Consider the following 24,257-nt stretch of genomic DNA (forward strand, 5'->3'; position numbering starts at 1 on the left):
TACATCCAGGGATCGCATTAGTCTTGTTTGCCACAGCATTGCACTGGGAGCTCATGTTGAGTTACTTGTCCACTATGACCCATAAATCCTTTTCAGAGTCGCTGCTTTCCAGTTCTGAAATGGTTGAGAGGGTAGATCAGTCTCCGCATTTACTCAGTTACTGGTTTCCCTGCTTAGACTACAAACTCGGGCTCCACCTAATACCAATTTAGTAATTATAGTGACATTGTGGACATTTATCTGTCAGAAAATCGACTGAGAACCATTAAACTCATTTCACATAGGCCACCAAACATCAATCAGACAGCAAAGATTTTTAACCAATACCAACCTGGGCTGAATTTAAACCAGCAACGTATATGTTCTGAATCCCATAATGCTCTCCTATAATGTTGCATTTAAGAAAATCCTCTGACTTCCCTGCACCTGTTTGAAATTCCTTAGCATAATCTGACTTTGAATTCCTCTAACTCAAAGCTGAGCATTTCAGTCACACAGCTGACAGCTAGAAAGATGAGCAGATGCCCCCATTGCCATCAGTATCACACTTCAGGCATCTGGCAGAGTGAAAACCGGCTAATCATACCAACGTATAACAATGCCTCCCTTAGCAGCATAAATACAATGGGCACAATTCAGATCTGAATTCCACCAGTGTGAATCAAGGCTAACTCCACTGAAGCCAAAGGAATTAAATTCAGAGAACTCAGATCAGAATCAGGCCCTATAAGGCTACCACAAAACTCAGTCAATGAAGTTATCCCAGGGGTGAATTGGGCCCAATACATTTAAGTCAAAAAGCTTGCACCAGACACAACAGTCATGTTCATAGTAACATATCAATCAAAACTGTTCAGATTTTGAAAGAAAATTTAAGATGGAAAAGGAGAGAGACATAGTGAAAACAGTTTTCCAGTTACAAAAAAAAACAAACAAAAGCCAAATAGCTCTATCAAACCTCGACAGTACTAACTGTAGTGGAGGCTCTAGGAACATTCAGACCTTAAGAACACTCTGCAGCCACAGCTTTGCTTCCATAGAAAAATAACAAGCGGAGCTCGGCACAAGTCACAGAAGCACCATGCAGCATAAATTAGTGATGCTGCTGCTGTAACCATCCCCAGGACTTTAAAGGATGCTGCACTATAACATGAGACTACTTTGCAACAACAGAAGATATAAAAATTTAGACATACGAGTTAAGCTGGCGTTTACTGACAGCCTAGCTTTTCAAAGTTTACTAATTGTATAAATGATTATTCATGGCCTATGCCTCTCAACAAGTTGACATCCGTCTATTTATCTTTCAAACTTTAAATATTCGGTAAGATTGTACAACTCTTTCCAGCTTGACATTTGTCCTCCCTTGGCTCTCCTGGTTCACCTGCCACCTCTCTGGCCTTTCGTTCAGAGTCTTTCAGTGTGTCCTCCTTTATCAGTCAGTCCTTGATCCCTTTTTCTTTTCTCACTGTATCTTATCCACTCACACAACTTCAGCTATCATCTCTATGGTAATAACAAACCTCCCTCACCAGTCTCACTCCATCCTCTCCCATATCTCAGCCTGTCTCGCTGACATCTCCTGGATGTCTCGTCAAATTAAACTCACCATAACAAACTGGACTCTTGATCTTTCCTCGCAAACTCTCTTCAATCCCCCATTCACTCTCACTGTTGAATAAACCACCATCTTCCCTGTCACTCAGGCCTGTAATCTGGGGGTCATCATCTCTTCCCTTTCACTCATTCTTCACATCCAGGGCGTGACCAAACCTTGCTGCTTTTTGCCACATACAGAGGGCCAGATCCTATCCTGGTATAAATCATTGTAATATCACTGAAATCAGTGGAGCTATGCCAATTTAAACCAACTGAGGATCTGGCCCACTATTTCTGAGATCTGACCGTATCTTCTACCCGGTTAAAACCCTCATCCAGGCTCTCCTCATCTCCCGTCTTTATTACTGTAATCTCCTGATCTCTGGCCTCCTTGACACCAGCATCACCCCCTCCAGAGCACACAAGACGCAGCCATCTTCCTTGCTCTTGTTCTGAGCACATCACCCAGCCTCTCTGAACCTCCCTGGCCTTGCCTTCTCCACCACCTCCAGTTTAAATTTATTGCAATCACCTTTTAAGTCCTTCACTGCCCTTGTCTTCTTACACTGCATATTCTTTGAGCTAGGGAAATGGTTTTCAACCTTCTTTCATTTGCAGACCCCTAAAAATTTTCAAATGGAGATGCAGACTCCTTTGGAAATCTTAAACAGTCTGCAAACCCCCAGGGGTCCACAGACCACAGCTGAAAGCCAGTGGGCTAAGGAGTTTGCCTTTCTAAGTGTTAGGTAAGTGCCAAGCATATTCTCAGCATCTGAATAATAAATAAATAATAATGATGATTTACATATTACTCTAAATGTCTGTTTTATATTTTAAAAAGAAAGGAAAATCACTGTAGAAGTTCAAAGCCTGATTTCATATTAGGGTGTAGGTACAAAGAGCAGTTAAAAAAAACAGAGGTGTGAATTAGGGCACCAAACTTGCATGCTCAATTACCATGACTGTGCAACTCATACCTGGCTATCTGTACACAGAAGCATGCGCAGTCATCATACATGTACATGCAGATTAGGCAAGCATTTTAGCCCCAGTATAAATCAGTACTGAAATCAGCAATGATACACTGGTGTGAAAATGATGTAAATGACATCAGAAATAACTCCACAATCTTTAGATAATCAGGCCCTTAGTGGTACATTTTGTGATGGCTTCACAGAGTCAAGGAGGTCTGACACTTAATTATTCCCTTTATTTTGTGAGTTACAACCCAACCCTTAATAAACACACTAAGGTAGCAGTAAGTGCATTTCCTTTTCTTAAAAATCAAAACCCAAACAACCCTCCAGCCCCTCACACACACACACACATTTTGTTTAATCTAATCCAGGGGTCTCAAACACACGTCCTACAGGGTTATTTCCTGTGGCCTGCCAAGCTCCCTGCACCCCTAGAGTTATTTCCTGCGGTCGCCAAACTCCCCTCACCCGCTTGCCCTCCCTGCCCCAGCATGCTGCCTCCCTACTCCTCTGCCTACCTCCAGGTGCTTCCTGCTGCCAAACAGCTGTTTGGCAGTGCTTACCACTTTTCAGGAGGGAGGAGAGAGGAGCAGGGAGCCGCACGCTCAGGGGAGGAGGCAGAGAAGAGGCGGGATGGGGCAGGGCCTCATGGAAGGGGTGGAGTGGGGGCAGGGCGAAGGGCAGCAGGCGGGGTGGCTTTTGTACCTTTATAGGAAAAGGTGTCAGTGGTGGGGCTCTTAGGCCGATGTACTAGTCCTTATGTGGCCCTCGTGGTGATTTGAGTCTGAGATCCCTGATCTAATTTAAAAAACTCCCCTCAGTCCAAAAAGCAAAATTGCAGCTTCATATAGGGACTTCCACACCTGGAGGCAGATGCATATGTGAAGCAGGATTAGGCCTCTAATGAGCAGATTAAGGAGTTTGCCATATGCACAATGCTAGAATGATAAAATGTTAATGGAGTGAAAAGTATATAAGAGAATTATTAAAATATGGTTTCTCTCTGTAAAGCATAAAGCTAGAAAAACCCAGTAAAGGTAAGGTTAAAAAACAGGATTGAGATATTTGAAACCCTTCCCAAAAAGCTTTACAAATCTCAGGGTTAAAATGAATATATTAATCAGTTTCTTGGGAACTTGTAGAGATGCACCTCCTCCAAAACCCAGATCCAAACAACCCTGAGCCTTGGGAAAGCTGGAACCCTAGTTTGGGCACATCTCTTATAATTATCTATGCTCCCTTTCACACCAAGTGCAGCCAGCACTGAAATCCACAGAGGGAGGATGCTACTAAGAGAAATAATGTACAGTGAGACTCTCAGGGGATGGATCAGGCTAGGAAGGCTGCATATACTGGCCGTGCTGGAAGCTGATGTATCCAGAGGAAAGGCTGGTCACTGTGCAAAGCCAACCATAAAAAGAAACAGTGCCATATCAGGGAGTCGCAGAGCTGCTTAGGGCGTGGAGAACTCAAGATACAAGGCAGGGCCAATGTGGAAGTAAGGTTAATACTAGATTCTGTAGCAGCAGGATCAATCGTCTACAGGAAGGCAAAAAAAAAAGAGTGGCTACTAATATTTTACTGTGCAAGCAGCAGTTAACAATAAAGCTAATGTCTGTGAATTGCTTTTCAAAGCCTAGCTTGGATTGTCTTGTTCTGCAACTCAATTTGTTAAAAAATCTAGTATATTGTCTTTGAAGCCATGATAAGTAGCTCAGATGACATGAATAGGATGTGGAGGAGTATCTGCGGCTGGTTAAGTATTGTGCAATTAGGTTCAAGTTGAGGGACCCAGCACTCAATCTGAGCAGCAGCAGAGTCCCAATATCCACAGTATCCTAATGCAGGGGGTTCCTTCCTTCCTGGCTGACTGATGCCAGTCACCCAGGGAATACATTTTAAAGAACTCATGAACCAGAATTGATGCCTATGCAATGCCTATGCAATGAAGTAGAGTCAGAGAAAGGAGGCACAGCACTAGCAGCTAGAAGATTACCCCACAGAAAATATTAATTTGAGGGAAAGGGAGGAGCTTCCCCAGCACAGCCATTGAAGCAGAATCACCTTGCGTGCCCTTACAGAATAGAGGCCCTGTCCCACCTAAATGTAAGAACATCTAATGGTTGAACCTTCACAAGGCCAGCAGTCCTAGTTGGAGCAAAACAATAAATAAAATCATCATCATCTATATTTCTCTTTCTATCCACAGATCTCAAAGCTCATACAAATTATTATTTAATTTATATTACTATAGCACTTAGGAGCCCTAGTCATAGACCAGGACCCCACTGCGCTAGGCTTTGGGCAAGCACAGAACAAAAAGGTGGTACCAGCCCCAGAGAGCTTCCAATCTAAATATAAGACAAAAGACAGCAGATGGATACAGACAGGCTGGTGGGGGAGTACAAGGAAACAATTAGACAACATTGGTCAGCATGATAGGCAATGATGTCAGCACACCAGAGGCCTAACAGTTCTCAATTTTTTTGTAGCCATAGAAAAGAAGAGTTGAAAGGCAGGGTTCGAAGAAGAAGAATAAGCAGTAGTTTTGAGGATATTTATGAGGGGCTTCTTCCAAGCATGAAGGGCAGCATAAGCAAAGCATAAAGGTGTGTGTGTGAAAATTTAACAACTGGGCAATGAAGGCTGGCAGCATGGGCCAACTGGAGGCAGGAATCGACATCTTGATAGCAAGTGAGAGACGATAGGTAGGGTGAGGAGAGGCTGTGAAGGGCCTTGGAATTGAAGACAGGCAACATATGTTTGATGTGATAGAGAAGGGGGAACCTGAAGAGGGATGACATGATCAAAGTGACGGTCTAGGAAAATGATCTTTGCAGCAGCATTTTGAATGGATATAAACAAGGCAATGTTGCATTTATCAAGGCCAGAGAAACAGATGTTGCAATAATAAGACACAAGATGATGAGAGGCATCAAGCTTCGTTATTTCCATTTTACACAAGGGGAAACTATGGCACAGATATAATAAAATAATAATAATACCTAATTCTTATATAGTGCTTTTCAACAGTACATCGCCAAGCACTTGACATAGAAGGTAAGTATCATTATCCCCAGGAAGCAGAAATGACTTGTCACAGGCCACAGATAGAGTCAAAAGGAAAACCGGGAAAGGACCCAGGTCTCCTGCCTGTGAGTCTGATGGCTCATCCATCTTAGAACCTTGGAAGAATAACTGATGAAATTTTGGCACGATCAAAGCTGAACCCGAACTCTAAAGTGCATTCAGCCTTGAACCTGAAACCACAGTATAGGCCTGGTTTGGATCTGAACATTCTGCTCATGTCTAGTAATAATCCAGAGCTCTATTATTACTGTCAGTCCATCTAACCTCCTGTTTATAGCATGCGCAGGACCATTCAGCACCTTTAGCTTTGTATTTTAGGCTGAGTGTTTCTTTTATTATGAAAAATTGTGAAGGTATCACTGCGTACTTAGTATCTCCATGAACAGGCTAATAATGAGCTTATTGTAGACTTAATATATAGTGGCTTTTGTTAACAGTGCAGTCTATGAGGTCTGTTTTTACATTGCATTATTTGGGCCAGAAAGGCTAGCACAGCCCCCTTTTGGGTCTCAGGCAAATCGATCATGCAAAGATCATGCCATGAAAAGATTTATCATTAGGTGCTCATGTTATATTTATTTAATCCAAGATTTTTAAAAACAGGACTATGAAGTCAGGCACCTATATAAATGGGGATCTCAAAAGTGCAGAGCATCCATGGCTGGGAACTGCTGCTTGCTCTCAGCACTTTTGAAAAAATCAGGCCACTTATTTCAGTGCCTAAATATGGTTCTATGAGTCCACCTTCAAGCACTCAGTTTTGAAACTCTGGGGTTTATTTCAGAGACATATAGTGGCATTTCAATATCACTATTGATATGGACTTTTGAAAAGTTTCTTGTGTCTGAGAGGGAAGAACCCATTTTGCTTTTAATAGCTTAACTGGAATCTTTCGCACCAAACTCACAAGAAAGTCTTTTGGGAGGAGTTGATTCCCCTGCTCCTTGGATAGCTGATGCTGATCTAAAAATGTTTCCGACAGAAGAACATCTCCGAGTTCTTCTGGACATCACAGAGGAAAACAATCAGTTTATACAAGAGATAACTCCCAAGGAAGATTATTTTACTACTCACATAGCACCGTAGATTTGTGGCTCCTATAAATATAGATTCTTTGCCCTTCAGACACTTTGCAATTTGAGGGCCCAATCCTGCAAAACATAACCATAGTGCTTACTGCAGTAGCCAATAGGACTACTCACAGTATTAAGTTCTATATTAAGGAGTAAGTTTTTGTAGGATTGGGCCCTAGAATAGGACAAGACCAAACAGAAGGCAGCAATAAAATATGTCAGAGACTGTCCTTTTGCTCTGTGATTGTACAACACTTAGCACAGTGGGGTCCTGGTCCTTGAATGGCATTGCGAAGTGCTACTGTAATACAAAATAATAATATTAACAGAAGGGTGAGAGAAAAGGATAGAGGAGAAGGCAATTGCATTACAGCATGTGGTCACATGGGGGCTAATACATGCATCTAGAGAGCAACAGTGAAGTTTGGGGCAAGATTTTCAAAAGCAGCTAGTGATTTTGGGTGCCTCAGTTTCTAGGCAGTCAACCTGAGATACTGAAAAGGACACTGTTTTACAGAATGTGTCAAACACCCACCCTCTAAAAATCAGGCCCTATTCAGGTGTTTCAACTTGCTTCGCCAAAATCAACTATTGCAGTCAATTTTGAAAACTGTGATAATTATTTTTACATTTAAATTAGATGTTTTATTTTATTTCATTATATCACTTTATTTTATTAATTGTATTATTATTAAGGAGACTAGACTTTGGACCCTATTTAAGGGTCAGTCAGGAGGGCCAGTAATAAGCCAAATATGCATTCATTAGATATATTTTAAAATCCTGGTCAAAGTTGCACTTTTCTCTCATTTATCAGAGGGGTAGCCGTATTAGTCTGGATCTGTAAAAAGCGACAGAGAGCCCTGTGGCACCTTTAAGACTAACAGATGTATTGGAGCATAAGCTTTCGTGGGTGAATACCCACTTCATCAGACATCTGACGAAGTGGGTATTCACCCACGAAAACTTATGCTCCAATACATCTGTTAGTCTTAAAAGTGCCACAGGTCTCTGTTGCTTTTCTCTCATTGTGTGTTATGCTTATAGTCAAACTTGCAAATACAAATATAAGGCAGGACAATCTCATTCTACTTACTGTTTAGTACCATGCTGAGTTTCTAGGCAGTACGTCAGTTCTGGCAACCTCCTCCATTAGGAATTATACTTAATGCCAAAACATCTAATCCAACAATTAGTACTTGAATTTTGTTAGTGTACTAGATTGTTTCTTACAATGCTATGTAACTGTTCTGTGTTAATCAGAAAGTTCAGCTTAATACTGTAAATACTCCGTGTTAGCTGATAGCTGAAAATAATGTGTTTTTTCCCTAAATGTCTTAGTTATTAATAGATAAAGACCTGAACCCAATCCACGGACCTGAACACTGTCTCCACTGCCCCAAACTCTGCAGAGTGGGGTTAGAATCCAAACTACAGCTGAATCTCAACTTTATCACTGGTCTGTAACCTGGGATCCCACCAACTTCAGACTTGGAGGAGGCTCAGAAAAGGAAACAGATCTGAATTTTTGGTACTTCCAGTTGTTTTCTATTGGTGTGGGTTTTTTTCCCCCAATTATACTGTAAATTGGAATACTGGGAGGGCCCATTCTCTCTCTTTCTGGACCAATGACTAGCTAACTATTTATCCACAATGGAATAATCATTGGGACAGAGAGAGAGAGAGAACAGGTGGGATTGACTGCAATTCAGTGGTTAGAGCATCCACCTGGAAGGTGAGAGATCCCAGGTCTGATTCCTCTGCTCCAATCACCTTTATTTATGCACCATGGAACAGCTTCAGCAGGAGAGATTGAAGGAGCCCCATCTCAGGGCTTGTCTATACTACAAAAGTAAGTGGACTTTTTTTCCTAATTCAACCTCAAGCCTCTGAATTAATTAAGTCGATTGTGCATGGCCACACCATTGTGTGTCCTCACTAGCAGTGCCTGCATCGATGCGCAAAGCAGTGCATCATGGGTAGCTATCCCAAAGTGCAACTTGCCACAGTGTGTTTTGGGAAGTTTATGCAATGCCTCATGGGACCAAAACATTGTCGAGGGGACAATGGGAACATTGTGTCGGCATCCCATGATGCACTGTGCTCCCTCCCTCATATTAACAGGAAACAATCCAGTGGTTTTCACTTAAAAGCACCGCATGCACGTCATAACCTCAGAAGCATGGAGCCTGCTCAGTTGTGCACTGTTGCTGTGAGCATCTCAAACACCTTGTGCCTTCTCCTGCAGTATTTCCGGAGCCGAAGCAGGATCTGCTGCACAGAATATAGCGATGTCCTGAAAGCAGCTCTGCTGCAAGCCACTGAAAAAAACAATTCACAGTTGCTGCTGGCAGTCAGAGTAGCTGCACTCTGTTGAGCACTGTTTCTGGTCCTGTGAAACAAGCACTGACTGGTGGGACAGCATCATTTTGCGGGTATGGGATGACGAGCAGTGGCTGCAGAACTTTCAAATGCAGAAGGCCACCTTCCAGGAACTGTGTACAGAGCTTTCCCCTGCCCTGCAGTTCAGCAACTCAAAAATGAGAGCTGCTCTGACAGTGGCGATGCGAATGGCGATTGCTATTTGGAAGCTTGCAATGCCAGACAGTTATTGGTCAATGGGGAATCAATTTGGATTAGGTAAATCAACCGTTGGAGATGCTGGGCTCCAAGTGTGCAGGGCCATTAATTGACTTCTGCTATGAAGGGTAGTGAGTCTGGGTAATGTGCAGGACGTAGTGAACGATATTGCCACGATGGGGTTCCCCAATTGCGGTGGGGTGATAGATGGCACACATATCTCCATCTTGGCACCAGACCACCTTGCCAAAGAGTACATAAACCGAAACAGATACTTTTCAATGGTGTTGCAAGTGCTGATGAATCACAGGGGGCATTTCATCGACATCAGTGTAGGATGGTCGGGAAAGGTTCATAACGCGCATCTTTAGGCACTCAGGTCTGTTCAAAAAGCTACAATTCTTTCCAGACCACAAAATGAACATTAATGACATTGAGATGCCTATAGTTATCCTAGGGGACCCAGCCCACCTCTTGGTCCTGTGGCTCATAGACCCATACTTCGGCCATCTGGACAGCAGTAAGGAACATTTCAACTATCGGCTAAGCAAGTGCAGAGCAAGGTTGAATGTGCCTTCGGTTATTTGAACGGGTGCTGGAGAAGTTTACTAACAAAGTTGGACCTTAGTGAAGAGAACATCCCCATGGGTATAGCTGCCTGCTGTGTGCTCCATAATATCTGTGAAAAAGGGGGAAATTTTCCGCAAGGGTGGGCAGTTGAAACAGATCACATGGCAGCCATTTTTGAGCATCCAGACACCAGGACAATAAGAAGAGCACAGCAAGGTGCACTGTATATCCGGGAGGCTTTGAAAAGCCATTTCAGTAATGAATCACAGTAATGTGAGCTGCTTGTCTACATTGTGCTTTCCCAAACCTCCACCTGACTTGTATCGCTATCCCTGTAAAGCCAACCCCCCGCCCAAGCCCACTGCTTCTACTCAATAAAGAACATTTATTTCTCAAATCCATTTACTTTATTTAACAAACATAAGTAGAGAGAGCAGGGAAAAAAAGGTAACCTTGGGGAAAAGAAGTGGTAAAGTTGAAACGGGAGAAACATTTTCAGCAGTATATCACCGCATTCCAGACCATCAAAGGTCTGTGAATGGGCACCTTCTGTTCCTTGTGCCCTCCCACTGAGTTAAGTGAAAGGGATAATGGACTTTTCGCTCAGACCTCATGGAACATTTTGGGGAGGGTGATTCTGCACCAGGTGATGCTGGCTGGCTGTCCACCAGAGTCTGCAGAGGAACTCTACCCTCCTGCTTCTGTTCCTGCAGTTCAACCAGACATCTCAACACGTCTGTTTGGTCCCTCATTATCTGAAGCATCTCATCCTGCGCCGCACGCTCTTGCTCATTGGAAGCTTTCCTGCTCTCCATGTCCACGTCTAACTTCTCGGACAGTGAAATTCTCCATGCTCTCAGCTCTATGTCAGCTGTCCTGGAGGTGTTCATTATCTCAGTGAACATGTCTTCCAGGGTTCTCTTTCTCCTCCTTCCAATCAGTGAAAGTCTGCCTTCAGGTGTTGATGACATGCCGATGGACACATTTCCAGCTGTCAGTCATGCGAAAACATAAAGGAGCCACTGCACATGAATAAAATGTTTCCATAGCAAGGCCATTTTCATAAAAGAAAACCCCAAACCCTTTTTATACTAGGTGCAAGCCATAAAATAATCAGAATCTGTAGCCGTTCACTGTGTTGTTTTGCTGCTCCAGCCATGGTGAGTAGGCCCGCCCGGGTCATGGGTGACCGCACTTTTAATGAAGTTTATGGCAGGCTCTTGTTGGCAGCAAAGGTAGTTGAACAATGGCCCTTCCCCATAGCACAAATGGGGTGGGGAGAACATTTTCACTCCTAAATTGCGCAATCTCTCATGTGGAGGCCCAACTAGTTAACGACCCAGGCCGAGCACAGTAAAGGCACAGTAGTGGCTGCGTAGTTTGTCGATCCGGAATGTGCGGGGGGGCAGGGGTCTACATGCCCTTTTTTTTTTTCTTGTAAGAGCACTTTTAATGAGAACTTCCCTTATTTCCTCTAGGCCAGGGCCGCCCAGAGGGGGGGCAAGTGGGGCAATTTGCCCCAGGCCCCACAAGCCCTGGCCCAGCGGCGGTCCAGGTCTTTGGCGGCATTTCAGTGGCGGGGGGCCCTTCAGTGCTGCCAAAGACACGGAGCGACTAAAGGGCCCTCCCACCGCCGAAATGCCGCTGAAGACCCAAACCGCCGCCAGGTGAGTACAAGCGCCACAGCTCCTCCGCTTTGCCCCAGGCCCCCGGAATCCTCTGGGCCACCCTGCCCTAGGCGACCCTAGGCAATACCAGTCTCCTGAGGGTAGCAGAGGCAGAAAGGAAGGAGATGCTACAAGCATCTGGGTATAGACCCAGTCCTTATGCTGCCATGATGTGTACCACAATGATGCCAGCAGAATTAATTCAGGAGTTGTGTGGGAAAGTGACCTACCATGGTGGAAGAAATAAGACTGCCCTGTCCAGAAACCTTCTCCAAAGGATTGCAGAGTACCTCTATGAAAGTTTTCTATAGCTATCCATGAAGGATTCCCAGGCTATCCCATTCCACATAAACAGTCTTTTCTGGGGGCAACTCTCTGCCATCACAGAACCTCACTTTTTCTTCACAGTAAACAAGAAATACCACCAAATGGGTGTGCCCACTAAAGTTTAACTGGACTTTGATTATAACTGTATACTCACCAGCGGTACCTTCCCCGGCATCACGGTCGGCCACCATGATGTCCTGCAACCCACAGGGCTCCAGGGTTAAAAATATTTCCTGGCTCTTGGGGAGAATGGATCCACCACTCACCTGTCTCCCATTCTCCTCCTCTTCCTCATCCACCATATCGTCCTCCTTGTTGTCCCTAGACTCACACACCTGGGAGGTGTCCACGTTCCTTGTAGGCGTGCTGGTAATGTTGTAGGAGCAGCAGTGATCTGTATAACCTGTATGTTCAAAAGGTCTGTTACACGTCCCTCCCACCCCCTTTTGTCTCCTCTCACTCTTTGAATACCTGTGAAGTGGCTTTCCCTCTCCCCCTCCCTCCTGGAATGCTTGTGGGATGAATGGGCTACTTGAACAGCTGGAAGATCAGAAGAGCTCCCAGGTAGACAAGGTGTCTGGGACTATAATTAGGCAGCGCTCACACACCCAATGCATGGACACTGCACAGACACTGCCCGAGATGGAGTGTGACCAACCAGATGAGGCCAAGTCATCTCTAGTCGCAGGCCATGACACTCTGATTAGGTAGCATTCACACGAAGGGAAGGCCCTTCGACCGGACCGCCTGGCCAGTGGTTCACCACATTGCATTCCATTGTGCCTCGGAAAGACTTAGCATAATCGCACCATACATCACTGTGCAGTGGGACACTTACCTTGAAGGATCCTGACATCTCCAGTGCCGTGCCTATCCTGGGAGCGTGAGTATGTGAGTATGAGTGTGACTCTTCCCGCCCCCGCTTCTTTTGAGCTTAGCTATCAGTAGAATAAATGTGCTGCTCTCTGCCAGACTCTGGTGGGTCATTAGTCCTCCCTAAGCTTACTAGCTGACCCAATTTCGGGTAACAGGTAGGGTCACCCCCGAGAATCGCATGCAGTTCATTGTAGAACTGGCATGTGTGGGGTTCAGCACCAGAACGACTGTTCACCGCCCTTGCCTTCTGGTATGCTTGGCAAAGTTCTTTTATTTTCACAAGGCACTGCTGCGTGTCCCTCGTGTAGGCCTTCTCCCCCATTCCACAAGCGATCTTTGCATAGATGTCAGCCTTTCTTCTGCCGGATCGGAGCTCTGCCTGCACAGACTCTTCTCCCCACAGAGCGATGAGATCCACCATCTCCTGTGCAGACCAGGCTGGAGCGTGTTTGGGGCGTGTAGTCTCCATGATCAGCTGTGCTCAAGCTGGCATGCTCCCAGTGCTGATCAAACAGGAAATGGAAAATCAAACATTCCTGGGGCTTTAGCAAGGGAGGGGCTGTTTCCTGTGTACCTGGCTTGTTGAGAGTTGAGAATGATCTCCAGAACGGTCATAGATGAGCATTGTGGGACTCCAACTGGAGGCCAATTAAGTCAAATTACACAACATTGCGTCTGCACTACCTCGCAGTCGATCCATGAAAATTGAATTAAACGCTACGCCTCTCGCAGAGGTGGATTACAGAAGTCGACATTAGAGGCAATTTAGCTCAGTGTAAAGCACCAGTAGTGTAGACATATACATTAACAGGTCAACTTAAGTCAGCTTCCTTTGACCTAACTTTTTAGTGTAGACCAGGCCTCTGAATGTCCCATAGCTCAGTCATCAGAGCACTATTCTGTAAGGGGTAGGAAACAGCTGTTCAAATCCTTTCTTCCCTCTCTGGAAGAGAAAGGGGAATTGAACTTGTCTTCCACATCTCAGGTAAGTGTTATAACCAGCATGCTACAAATAGCCACCACCTCCTCCATCCAGATTTTGAATGGGACTCCAGCTGGTAGATGGCCTCTGAGCATACCTACCAGATCTGGACCCAGAGACAACTTAGGAAGCTAAATGCCTATCTTCGCCTGGTTTGTGAATTGCTCTGGAGCTTAGGCAGAAGCTAGGTGACTGGATGGTTAGAGTGAGGAAACAGTGCGCATGCCAAAGGCTATAACATAGAGGCCTAGGGAAATTTGCCTGCAAAAATGTAAGCACCTAAAATCACTTGGTGCTTCCAGGGTTTATGGATGGCAGTAGAGCCAACACTGGGAGGTGGACACCTAAACCTGAGACTTAATCTGAGTTCTCTTCCTAGCTCTGCCACTCATTTGCTTTGTAACCTTGGACAAGTCATTTGACCGCTCTGTGCCTCAGTTTCCTTATCTATGAAATGGAGATAATATCTCCCTGCCTCACATGTGCTGTGAGTATTCATGTTTGTAAAGTGTTTGGTGATCCCTGAGTGAAAAGTGGATTAGAAATGCAAAGGACAATGAATAAAATAATTCATCTACAACTTTGTGCCCTCAGAAACTGGCCTTTATATGAGGGGGAAAAAATCTGTGCATGCAAACTGACTATACAGGAAATTAGTTACTCAATTTGCACATGCAAATAACACTTCTGCGTGCAAACAGGCAATTTATACATTCAGTTTTACAGTTCACTTTTGAAAAAGGGGATAGGGTGGAGGAAATGTGGATTGACAAAAGCAAATACAATTTTGCTTCCCATTGTATCTTGCAATTCACATGTCAAAGAGTACTGATAAGTGTTTGTGTAATAAAACTTTTACAAACTAAACTGATCAGAGATAAATACTGTTACACAAACATCAGGGACCATGAAGAATGAAGGCTGAATTGAGAAAGCAACTAACTAATCCAATTCATTTCCTTCAGTTTGTAAAAACAAGTAACTGACATATTTCCTGCCAATGAACGTTCCTACAGATAAGAAAGCTCCTGACAACAGGAAATTCTTTGCTAGAAGAGAGAACACTTTTGCCATTAAGCCTCACATTCTTCATTTAAGTTCCACTCAATTAAAAGCGACATCTGACTAATTAATTATGAGCTGGATAAAATTATGCAATTATCCAATCTCAAAGACTTTTCTTAAGTTACACGAACCAATGTTTTCATGATAAGCTGACATGCTTCACTTCTAGAACTCTCGGAGGCCGACTCTTATTTGCGCTCAGGCCATTGTAAACCCCTCTGGCAGCATGAAGGGGTGTTCAAGTGGGAGTACATTAAACTTGCATTGATTTAATGTATTGCTCTGGCTTTAATGTAAATGATTCAGCCCTTTGTTTTTCAGAAAGTAAGGGCCTGGTCCTGGACGGTGCAGAGTGGCTCCTGCAAGATTCTGAGCACCTTCAGCGCGTTATCAACTCAGATCTGGTCCTAAAGCTATAAGAACTGCTCAGCAGTCAGCTAGTTTTCCTTAAAAACTGATGAAATATGCAAGTAAAGAGAAAACAAAGGTCAGACTAGTCATTGTAGTAGCTTTCAAAACTGATGATTTGTATTGAGGGTGAAGCATTCAAGTGTTTTACACTAACTATTTGATAAGGATAACACTGCTAAACAAGGATCTAAGAGAACATCAAAATTAAATGCTTTGGAGCAAATGTAATAAATACTCAGAGATGTTCTTCTGTCAGAAACATTTGAGATCAGCATCAGCTACCCAAGGGGCTGGGGGAATCAAACCCTCCCAAAAATCTTTCTTGTGAGTTTGCTATGAAAGATTCCAGTTAAGCTTTTAAAAGCAAAATGACTCTTCCCTCTCAGACACAAGAAACTTTTCAAAAGTCCAGCAAAGTAAAATTTTAATTAACCATAATAATAATTGTAGCTGTTTATTAACAGTCTCTATTTTCTCATACAGTATGTTTTTCTTTCATGTCTCAGTTGTTACCTTCACTGTGTTCCTGAAGCAAACTGAGGCTCCAGTAGAAACTGTTATTTAATGTTAACAGTTGATACTCACTCATTCAAGATTTTTTCCCCAAGATATGAAGGAGAGATGTGACATTCAAATTTAAATAAACTTTTAATATATTTTGGTAATTAATGATGACAAACAGGGGTGCTGGAACAGTTTTTATAGTGGGGGTGCTGACAGGCATTGAACCAAACTATAAGCCTTGTATATAATGGAATCCACTGCACCTTTAGTTTCAGCGCCTATAAAATGGGCCTAATCAATCTGTTATAATGCCTCTGGAAGCCACAGGTGCTACACAAAGAATTAGTTTGGCCCAGTAGCAAGTTGAAATAATAGTCACCCACATACTTTTTTTTCTCCGTCCCTTTCATCTTAGCTTTTTCACAGTATGGAATCTGAAACTTCACCAGAAACATCTTCTAGGCCCTGTAGCTCAGGCCTTACTCAGGCAGTCAGCTAGCTTTCCTTAAATCAGTGGGAGTTTTGCCTGAGTAAGGACTGCAAGTTGATTCCCTTAACTCTTTGTTCTTTCAAAAATCTGAACTGAAATATAGATATGAAATATGGAAGACAGTGCAGTTTTTGTTGTAAAATGACCTTGATTTGACAGGCACATTCTCAGGTTTCAACAGATGCTGTGGGAAAGGCAGCAGAAGCCAACATGTTCTGCAGACATTTCTGATGACATGAGGCTTTTCTTTTCCTTTTTTTTTTTTAATAAATAAATGGGGGGTAGTCTTCCCAGTTTCCATGACAACAATGTCTCCACTTGTCTGTTATTAGATACCATCCACTTCCTGTGTCTAAATTTTTAAGCCAATCAGAAAAGTGTTTATAGATTTTAGAGCTCTTGGGACAGACCCTCTTTTACAAGAGAGCTACTTTAATGACACGTAATGCTTAGGCTGCAAACGTTAGAAGGCCTTATATTTTCAGTTGTAAAGAGATCACACTTTACAGAGTTTGCTGGCTACTGCATGAGATACTGAAAGAAAAACAGGGTTTTGCTACCAAATTCATTGTGCTCCTAACAGTTGCCTTGCCATAATTTTTTAATACTGCACAAACTCATCTTAATTGTTTATTCATTTTTACTTTTGATTTACCCTCTCACAGTGTAAATATTTTGTGCATGAAAAATTCTAATGTAATCATTTCATTAAGAAATCCAGTTACCCACTACCCACCCAAGAAAAGGTCTGGTGTGACATAAATGATACTACAGCACAGCACTGTTTGCTGCAATTAAAGTTTCAGTCAACTGAATTGTGTATACCACAATACTGCAGTAACAACAGAATTGTACAGAAATATTTTGATAATGCAAAACAAAAGCTGATCACAGTCTAACAATTATGTTGGGCGGAGAGGGGGGGACGCAGGAGGCTCAGTTATGCAGGAAGTAATCACATTTTTTTTTTGAAGAAATAAACCCAAGAAAAAGTCCAACTAAGTTAGAAGTCAATATTGCAGAAAGGCAGGCAAGGGGAAGCTAATCAGAAAATAGGAAAATACCTCTCTGAATAGCTTTGACAAATTACTCTTAACACAACTGATGAATCATTGTGTGTGTGTGTATAAAACAAATATACAAACTGTAAACCATGAACTAGGCTTCTCTATAAAACAGTGATCTAAAAATCTGTGAAACACAGGAACAAAAGAAATATAACAGGGTGTGTGCCTAAGATTAGTGAAATGACTGTTTGTGTCAATGAACTGGAAGCACATTGGCTATGACAATCTCCATATGGAGGCTGGCAATAGCCTATTCCTTTCAAATTTGATGCATTTTTAAATTATTATCATCATCCATCCCAACAGCTCTCAAATGTCTTTCCTGAAGCACAGCTTGTGTTTGAGAACTACCAACGCTCAGCCTATTAACACTAAAATGAAACAAAACACCCTGCAATTTAAGGGTCCAATCCTGTGATGTGCTCAGTGCCATTAAAACCCACTGAAGTCAGGGGAAGGTACATAGCAGAGATGCTCAGCAGCTTTGTAGGATTTGGCCTTAGAGTTGCTTGGGTAAAAGGCTTTATTTTCCAAAAATATCTTTCTGTATTGTGAGCAAAAAGTGGAGAAAATTCTTAGCAGCTCTGGCAGTTTTATTAATTATTATTAATTAATATTATTAATATTTATTAATAAATAAATATTATTAATCTTTAAATCTAAAAAAAAATTCAGAATAGCTGATTGATCTGAAGCTTGATCTAAAGTGAAACCACAGATCTGAAAATTTGGTTAAAACAACAGAGCTGAGTGACCATCAATAATGTTAACTACCAAAATGAGCACAACTGCAAAATTAGGAGGACACCCTCCTGCAAGTCCTTGAAGTGAATGGGAGCTTTGCCTGAGTAAAGACTGCCTGGGATCAGGCCCTTGAACGTTTTTGGTCATTCACAACTAATTCTTAATGTAGCTTAGAAAGCTATTAACAAACACACATCTATTACCTGATCAGATCAAGCAAGCTCTGCCTTTCCACAACAAATGAAGCAAAAAGGTTTAGCAACTAAATTCCTGCAGGAAGTTTTTGTTTGTTTGTTTTTATATGAACTTACTTTTGGAACTAAACTAATTTGGATGAGGTTACTGTCCATCCTGCATCCTTTTACAGTTTAAGCTGCATGCAGTATATCCATTTAGAAGCAGATTAAATTTTTTTTCCAGGGAGGGGGAACAAAACCTAAAAATCCAAGTGTGCACCAATGCAGCTGCCTGAACATTAGGCTTCTAATGACAATACTAAACACTGAGCCAAAGATTAAAAGACAGGAAATGAGAACCATTTTAGTTACCTTTTAATCTTTGTTTTTTGCTCTTGCTTCCTTCTGCATTAGTTGCTGTTGCAAGTATGTTATATTCTCACAGTTAATCCTTCCATTCTGGTTTTGTTCAATATTTGGAATGATCCCTATAGACAAAATGCAGCCATAACCCAGACTCCACGCTCACTGAGCTATCCTTGTGTCAGAAGTACTGCTAAAAGCACAGAAATAAGGAAACTTTCTGCTGGGTCCTAGTGCTCATCTGTGAGAGTGAGTCCCACAAACCGTATTGCAGAATAAAGATCATGTTTATTGTTCTGACTCACTTGCCAGCACCCAGTGGGGAACAGTATCACATAAACACTGCCTGCTTTATGTCTTCTGTAACATTAAAAATTATGTCAGAGATGGACCTGATCTGATTGTAAATAGACCAGACTTTGAGGAAGAGGGTGGAGTGTGAACTCAAATCTAAATCCAGATCTGAATTTTATTGCTGACTCCTGGCTAGTAAGCCAAAACACAATCTGGAATTTGAATCTAGGAAAACTTTATAGAAGGTTCAAAATAGGAACCTGGAGCCAGATCTGAATTTTGCAGCTTGGGCCCATGTCTGCTATTCACCCATTACAAACACAGAATCAAATTCTGGTATCCTTGCCCCACAATCCCATAGCAGCTCCTATGTGTCACATCCATATGTGTGGAATTCTGAATCTGGAGGTGGGAGGGGGCGGTCAGGGCTAAGAGTAGAGGGCCAGGGATCCAGAGAGACTTTCTGTACCACATCTGAGAGATTTTCCCATATAAGATAATGCTAACAGTGCCAGCATTATCTTGAACAGGGGCCCAGTCTGCACACTCAAGCCCCCACTCCAAAGGGGTTGTTTTCCCAAGAATGAGTAGGAAACCAATGGAAGTGTGGCCCTGGAGTGAAGGAGCTGTGTTTCTATGGGGGAGATTGGTGGCCAGGGAGTAGCAGCAACTGGGCCTCTGCAAATGTGCCTTCTTCCCCCGGCTAAGGAATACTATATCTCACATTTGAATTCTAATAACTAATTGAAAGCACAAAGTTTAGATTATAAAGTCTCATTCAAATTCACCAGGTCTCATACAGATAGCGTAATCTCTCCATGTTGAAATACATACAGTTCCAACAATTCCATTCTGTATCTCAAGACAGGATCTGTTCTTAATTCCCTGAAGCCAAGTCATGACACAAAACAGCCCCTGTTGTTTTAGTTCCCAGCTTCCCAAGAGTTCTCAGTTCCTTTTCCACTACAGTCTCAGTCAGTCTGTGTTAGTTCCTAAATCCTGCAGCTTGTGAGTGTCCTGAGTGCTGTATACCCTCTGTCCAAAAATAAAAGGGATACCCAAAAGATAGTTCTGACTGGCTGCTGAACAGTCCTTGTTCCCAGTTCATGAAGTGTGCACCTTTCACCATCATTTTGCCCAGTAAATGCTGTCTAGTGCAGTTGTGTTTAGGTTATGTCTATATTTAAAAACCAAAGGCATAAAGAACTAAAACTATTATGATGATTTATTTACTAGCATTGTCTGGTAGCCCCAAGGAACCCCAATCAAGGACCCGAGTCCCACTATGCTAGATGCTGTACAGACATGTAACAGAGAAGACTGCCCTTACCCTGTTTAGGTGCCAGACAGGACATGACAGGTGGACAAAGGAGGCTTATAGGGAAGGGAAGGGTACGAAATGAACAATGATCAACAGAGAACGTTAATCCTGGCTAACCCTGGCCTAACTGTTTTAAGTTTCCAAAACAATACAAGGCTGTTCTGTCGCAAATAATATTAATAAAAAAGAGCGATACCGCTGAGCACGTATACAGCATTCTTCATCCTTAGTTTACAATACTTCACTGGTGGTGAAGCAGTGTTATTCTAACTTTATGTATGGGGAGCCTATATGGGGAGCCTGTGGCACAGCAAGGTTCTAAGTGGCTCAGCCAAGGACACTCAACATGCTGGTGGCAGACCTGGGAATAGACGCCAGGTCTGTCTGTCAGACCAGAGCCTGGGCCATCAGACCACGCTATTTCCCTCGAACCACCTACCTAATTAATGATCTTAAACCATTACAAAAAGTTAGATTTTTTTCACTAACTCAAAGCAAAATTGCTCAGTAGCACTGTGTGGTGATGTTGAGAGATTCACATGGCACCAGTTTTCCAGAGTTTCCTCAGTAACTCTCTCCCATGGTCATAATGGGGCACTGTCAGATCATAGGCCCAAAATATAGGTGGTGGTAAAATAAAAGGAGGTTGTATTAAGTCAGGGGTCTCAAACACGCGGCCCATGGAGTTATTTGCTGTGGCTCGCCAAGCTCTCTGCTGTCCCGGAGTTATTTCCTGCAGCCGCCAAGCTCCCCTCACCCGCCGCACTTCCTCCCCACCAACGTGCCGCGTCCCTGCTCCTCTGCGTCCTCCAGGCACTTCCCGCCACCAAACAGCTGGTTGGCAGCACTTAGTGCTTTCCAGGAGAAGGGGGGAGGAGCGGGGAGCCGTGCGCTCAGGGGAGGAGGCAGAGAAGAGGCGGGACCGGGGTGGGGATTTGGGGAAGGGGTTGGAATAGGGGCAGGGACAGGGAGGAGTTGGGGTGGGGACTTTGGGGAAGGGATTGGAATGGTAGCAGGGAAGGGGTGGGAAGAGGCGGGGCAGGAGTGGGGCCTCATGGAAGGGGTGGAGTGGGGGCAGGGCCGGGAGCAGAGTAGGGGCCTTTGTATCTTTATATGAAAAGGTGTCAGTGACGCAGCCCTTGGGCCAATGTACTAGTCCTCATGTGGCCCTCATGGTGATTTGAGTTTGAGATCCCTGTATTAAGTCCTGGCCCAGACTGTCCTTATGAAAAAGGGATCTACCACATATAGATCTCACTTCTGATACAGAATGGAAGGAATCAGGCACCTCTGTGACACTATTCCCTCTATTCCTCACAAAACTTTCTAGGCTAGGGGGCAGAGATAAGGCAGATTGAAATGGAGTGGGCAGGTTGGGGGTGTGGCTGGGAGGAATAATCATCATCCTCCCACATTCTGACTTGCGGAGTGTATATAGAAAATACATCCTGGGGCTCTAATATCTTGCCTGTGAAGTTCTCCCATCCCTCCCACAGGTGTCTTCTAGGGGCCAGAGCTCATGTGACGGCACAGGAAGGAGCATAGTTATTACAGGAGAATGTGGGAAGTAGCATCCCCTCCACCCCCACCCCAATGCTAGATTTGTAACATATCAGTGACTGTGTTGACATACAGAAAAACCCTCCAACCACAGAGGAAAACAAACAGAAAAGTGCATTTCTGAATGTTATATAGATTAGATTTGTTGTACTTTGTACAGTCACTGACCTGCAAACAAGAATCAGGACCTTTTCTGTTTGTGCTCTGCTCCTCTCCTCGTAGCAGACCCCTGCTGAAACATAGAAACTTTCTCTTCAAGGGAGCAAAAATGAACCGTTTCCATACTCTCAAGAGTCTTATAAAGGGAGGAAATTGTATAATTCAGAACTTTGCTCAGAAGAGGTTTCCAACTGACTCCCCTGAGTCCTGGGCCCTCCCCAATTTTGTTAACCTGCAACCCTGGACCAGCTTACCCACTAACTCCCAGTTCTGAATTCCCAGTCTGACCCCCACCTTGTCTACTTCAGCATTGCTCACCTGCTCCTCTTCCTTCCCCCAATATCTATTCCTTCCAGGACTTCCAGCCTCTCAAGCTCCATGACTTCTCCTCTGCCATAAGACCCCTCCTCCCTGTCCTCTCTTGCCTCTCCTCCATTGTCTCAGTCATTGACTGTCTCCACTCTCTTGATTCATGGAAACATAGAATGTAGGGCTAGAAGGGACCTCGCGGAGCCATCCAGTCCAGACCCCTGCGCTGAGATAAGTAAGCCTAGACCCTCCCTGGCAGGTGTTTGTCCAACCTGTTCTTCAAAAGCTCCAGTGATGGGGATTCCTCAGCCTCCCTTGGAAACCTATTCCAGAGCTTAACTACTCTTATAGTTAGAACGTTTCGCATAATATCTAATCTAAATCTCCCTTGCTACAGTCTAAGCCAATTACTTCTTGTCCCTCCTTTAGTGAGCAGGAAGGACATCATCCTCTTTATAACGATCCTTCACATAATTGAAGACTTATAAGTCCGCCCTCAATCTTCTTTTCTCAAGACTAAACATGCTCAGGTTTTTTTCATCTTTCCTCATTGGTCAGGTTTTCTAGACCTTTTATCATTTTTGTTGCTCTCCTCTGGACTCCCTCTAATTTATTCACAGATTTCTTAAAGTTTGGCATCCAGAACTGGACACAGTACTCCAGCTGAAGCCTCACCAGAGCCAAGTAGAGTGGGACAATCACCTGCCATGTCTTACATATGACAGTCCTGTTAATACACCCCGAATATTAGCCTTTTTTGCAACTGTATCACATTGTTGACACATTCAATTTGAAATCCACTATAACCCCCAGATCCTTTTCACATTTCCCTAGTTTTCTTAGGAAGATGTCATGTGGGATGTGGGAATGTCAAAAGCTTTTGATCCCCTCTCTGATTGCAAGGTCTGCCCAACCAAGCTTCAGCCTTGGCTCCCTCCCTCCCTCCATTGCTTATTTTATAAACATGATTGTTTCACTGTTACTTTGTGCTGCCTTTCCCCGTTTGCTTGTTGTCTGTTGTCCCCCTGAGATGTGCTGAGATGTAAGCTTTTTGGGGAAGCCACTGTTTCTTTTTAATTTCATGCATGTAAAATACAATGCAGGCCAGATCCTTGACTGGGGTCTCTAGGCTGTACTGTAATATAAATAATAAAGTAATATTAATTGGTAAAAGCCCCTTGCCATTTTGGGGGTAGTGAGAAGCAGCTCCCATATCACACAGGCAGCTGCAATGAGGTAGCCGTTTTGCAACTGAAACTGCCTAACCTGGGTGCTTGAGATCCAGGCTGCCGCTGGTGCTGAGGCAGAGAAGGAGAGGAAGAGTCACCAGGCTAAAGGCCTGACTGAACGACCTACCGGGAGACTGGGTACCCAAGCGACACCCATATTAGCCTGCACAAAGCTGGGAATGCCCAGACATGTGCATCTCGGCCAAACCAGCACATCATCTATGGGAAGGTAAGGGAGTCAGCTCCCAGCAGCAGAAGGGGACACAGCCATCACAGGCTGTCCCAGGGCAGAATACAACCAAACTCAATTTTGCTTCTCAGCAAGGCAATCTCACCTGACCTGAAGCTTCACGTACACACACACATAGCTAGCTGTCCCCAAAGATCTCAGCTACGCAGGCATCTGGCTAAAAGAAAAGCCAGTCCTAACTTCCAAGCAATCATCAGCTGAAAACAGCAACCAGTGGGAGGAGAGGTGAGCCAGCCTGCCCAAGTTCAGACAGAGGAGAGGAGAGAAGAGAGGGCATCCCACCCCAGATTTCACTATCCAGCAGGAGAGGCCTGACTGCCTCATTTTTTGGGCCACCTTGCATCAGACTTCAAGAGAAGATCAGGATTTGAGCAATTTAAGGATCTGCTCTGTTCCAGTAAGGGGGTCTGTCTGACTGGGGATCGGACACCACAATTGTGAGTACTGTCTATGCCAGTGGTTCTCAACCTTTCTGGGCTCAGGACCCATTTGTAAATGGTTATGGCCTGTTGCGACCCAGTGATTAGTCTGGGGGTGGAGGCCCTGTGGTGGTTTTGGGGTGAGGAGGTTGGGT

The 24,257-nt window shown here is 43.8% G+C and overlaps 2 protein-coding genes across 6 annotated transcripts in view; both read right to left on the reverse strand.

The window, feature by feature from the left end:
- Positions 1 to 18,727, reverse strand: part of FOXN3 (forkhead box N3) — a 326,921-nt gene extending 308,194 nt beyond the window's left edge. For 3 of the 5 annotated variants that reach the window (XM_075065625.1, XM_075065618.1, XM_075065613.1), the window contains exon 1: positions 18,571 to 18,727. The gene's annotated coding sequence lies outside the window, so the exon portion shown is untranslated. Of the gene's footprint in view, positions 1 to 6,740; positions 6,813 to 18,570 lie in introns of those variants that run through there. The other 2 variants (XM_075065621.1, XM_075065614.1) reach the window with 1 other exon arrangement.
- On the reverse strand, positions 10,332 to 12,798 carry LOC142046782 (uncharacterized). Its single transcript, XM_075065627.1, has 3 exons — positions 12,722 to 12,798; positions 12,038 to 12,286; positions 10,332 to 10,880 (listed from the first exon to the last, which is right to left on the reverse strand). Exons 2-3 carry the CDS (start codon positions 12,183 to 12,185, stop codon positions 10,414 to 10,416), a joined length of 615 nt encoding a protein of 204 aa, XP_074921728.1. The 5' UTR covers positions 12,186 to 12,286; positions 12,722 to 12,798; the 3' UTR covers positions 10,332 to 10,413.
- Positions 18,728 to 24,257: the final 5,530 nt, after the last annotated feature.

This window comes from Chelonoidis abingdonii, chromosome 4 (genome assembly GCF_003597395.2).
Source record: "Chelonoidis abingdonii isolate Lonesome George chromosome 4, CheloAbing_2.0, whole genome shotgun sequence".
Classification (NCBI taxonomy): Eukaryota; Metazoa; Chordata; order Testudines; family Testudinidae; genus Chelonoidis; species Chelonoidis abingdonii.